Source organism: Chiloscyllium punctatum, chromosome 34, assembly GCF_047496795.1.
Source record: "Chiloscyllium punctatum isolate Juve2018m chromosome 34, sChiPun1.3, whole genome shotgun sequence".
Taxonomy (NCBI): Eukaryota; Metazoa; Chordata; class Chondrichthyes; order Orectolobiformes; family Hemiscylliidae; genus Chiloscyllium; species Chiloscyllium punctatum.
In genome coordinates, this window is record NC_092772.1 from 37,697,431 (window position 1) to 37,700,244 (window position 2,814).

Consider the following 2,814-nt stretch of genomic DNA (forward strand, 5'->3'; position numbering starts at 1 on the left):
GGGGAGGGAGAAGGGAAGAGAGAGATGCTGAAGGAGAGACAGGGACATGAGGATAGAAAGAAAGGGAAAGGAGAATAGAGTGAGAGGTGCAGAGTAGAGAGAGAAAGAGGATAGAGAAAAGTGGGGAGAGAGAAAGAGAGTATGTGTGTGTGAGAGAGAGGGGAATGGGGGAAAGACAGAAAGAGAGCGAAAAGGGATAGAGGGAGGAAGAGAGAAAGAAAGGAAGAGGGAGATGGGAGTGAGGGAGCAGAGAGCGAGAGGGAAGGGTAGAAGGCGGAAGTGAGGAAATTAGCTGGAAGACCAGGACAGTACAAACAGAGCAGCATAAAGGTGTGTTTGGAGAGGACAGAGAAAAGAATCAGAGCAGTGGGGAGGAAGGGGGTGAAGCTGGGCATTGTTTGAGCATGGTTCTTTCAGGGACATAAACAGTGCACCACAAGGGGACCCATTCCAATTTTGTTTTCGTTTTCTATTGGAGCGTGTTTTATTTATTATGGTGAGCACTGCTGCCTCACAGCGCCAGAGACCCGGGTTCGATTCCCACCTCAGGCAACTGTCTGTGTGGAGTTTGCACATTCTCCCCGTGTCTCCGGTTTCCTCCCACATCACAGAGATGTGTTGGTTAGGTGAATGGGCCGTGCTAAATTGCCTGTAGTGTTAGGTGAAGGGGTAAATGTAAGGGAATGGGTCTGGGTGGGTTGCTCTTCGGAGGGTCGGTGTGGACTTGTTGGGCCGAAGGGCCTGTTTCCACACTGTAACTAATCTGATCTAATTATTAAACTTTTTTTTTTCCTAATGAACCTGGGACGTTATTACACATCACTGGAGCGGGGGGGTGGGGGGGGGGGGGGACTTGAGTTGAGCCTCTCGGTCCATGGTCGGGGTACAATGAGTGTGCCACAAGAAGACCCATCCTAACTGTTTTCTTTTTAATCCTTTTTATTCTGGTGGAGCTCTGTTCTGCTACAGAGTTTCTGGTGAACAAAACGAGTATAATAAAAGTTGTGGGTAGGTTGGAGGAGAAGGTGGGTGGGTGTGGGGGGGGGGTGGGGGGAGTGGTGGATGTTGGTGGCCTGGTAACGGTCAGGAAGTGAGATCTGAGCGAGATACCTTCTTTAGGTAACCAATCGCCCTGTGTGAGGATGATAAACAATTCTGACAAACGCAAGGGGGGGTGGGTGGAGTTGGTGCAGAGGGAAGGCACAGCCCATTAAAGACGCCAAGAGCTGACCATGGAGAACGTGACGGATTACCGTTACGATCCGGATTACTACGAGGCTTATCCCACCGGGATAGAGGAATGCGAGGGCGCTTCCATTCCCCAGGCTGAGGTCTTGCTGGCTGCCGTCTACTGCGTGATCTTCGCCACGGGCTTCCTGGGCAACGGGCTGCTCGTCTCCTCCATGGGCTTGAAGTGTCGCCTCAAGCGGCAGGTCGACGTCTTCATCTGGAACCTGGCGCTGGCCGACTTGGTCTTCCTGGTCACCTTGCCCCTCTGGGTGGACGCGGAGGCCGGGGGCAAGAGGTGGAGGAGCGGGCTCTTCCTCTGCCGGCTGAGTGGCTACGCGGTGGCAGTGAACGCTTACTCCAGCGTGCTGTTCCTCAGCTGCATGAGCTTGGACCGCTACCTGGCCATCGTCTACCCCCTGCAGTCCCGCAGGCTGCGCTCCAGGGCCTACGCAACGCTGGCCTGCCTCTCGGTGTGGGTCACCTCGCTCCTGTTGGGGCTGCCCGTCCTTCGCAACCGCGTCCTTCACATCCGAGAGGAGGGGTCGTACTGCGGCGAGGACCCGGCTCTGGTCAGTCCCGGGGTCTCTCTGGCCTACCTGCTGTTCACCTTCCTCCTCCCCATGCTCATCATCCTGATCTGCTACTGCTCCATCACCAGGAAGTTGTGTCTGCAGTACAGGAGGAGCAAGAGGCAGGACGTCAAGCTGAGGAAGTCGCTGCGGGTGGTCTTCATGGTGGTCCTGGTTTTCCTGGTCTCCTGGCTGCCCTTCAACGTGTTCCGCTGCCTGGCCTTGATCCACCGCTGGGGGGCGTCTTTGGAGTCGTGCGGTTTCCAGACCGTGGTGGGACTGGGGCAGGAAGCCAGCGCCCCCTTGGCCTTCGCCAATAGCTGCGTCAACCCGTTCATCTACTGGATGTGCGACAGCTCCATCCGGAAAGCCTTGCTGAGGCTCCTCCTGCCCTGCCTCAAGCCCTTCCACCTCAGCCGCCTCTCCACCGCCTCGGAAAGCCACCCCAGCCGATCCAGCAGCGTCACCACCGACCACTCCAATCAAAGGGCCAGGTCGCCCCCATCCGTCGTTCAGCTCGCCACTTGGGCTACCCACGTCGAACCTTGAGACCCACTGCCATGGGGGAAGGGAGGGGGGGGGGGGAAGGGGGTTGTATGGGCTGAGGCGAGGGGTTATGGGTTGGCTGTGCATTGGGAAAGTCCCCAGGTGGGGTGGGGATGGCATAGGTTTAAGGTGAGAGGGGGGAAAGGGACCACGTTTTCACAAGGAGGGTCGTGTATGTTCGACCTGAAGTGCTAGAGGAGGTAGTGGACGCTGGTGCAACTTTTTTTGTGTCTTTAGAATTCCTACACTGTAGAACCGGGCCCAATAAGTCCACACCGAGCAAACCCATTCGTGTTCATTTTCCCCCTGACTAATGCACCTAACCTACAGATCGCTGAACACTTTGGGCAGTTTAGCGTGGCCAATTCACCCTAACCTGCACATCTTTGTGACTGTGGGAGGAAACCGGAGCAAACCCATGCAGACAGGGTGAGAATGTGCAGACTCCACACAGTCACCCCAGGCTGGA

General features: G+C 56.1%; 1 protein-coding gene across 1 annotated transcript; it reads left to right on the forward strand.

Annotated features, from left to right (window-relative positions):
- Positions 1-1,232: 1,232 nt before the first annotated feature.
- LOC140458715 (G-protein coupled receptor 15-like) lies at positions 1,233-2,348 on the forward strand. Its single transcript, XM_072553378.1, has one exon. The coding sequence runs from the start codon at positions 1,233-1,235 to the stop codon at positions 2,346-2,348; it is 1,116 nt and encodes a 371-aa protein (XP_072409479.1).
- The last annotated feature ends 466 nt before the right edge of the window (positions 2,349-2,814 follow it).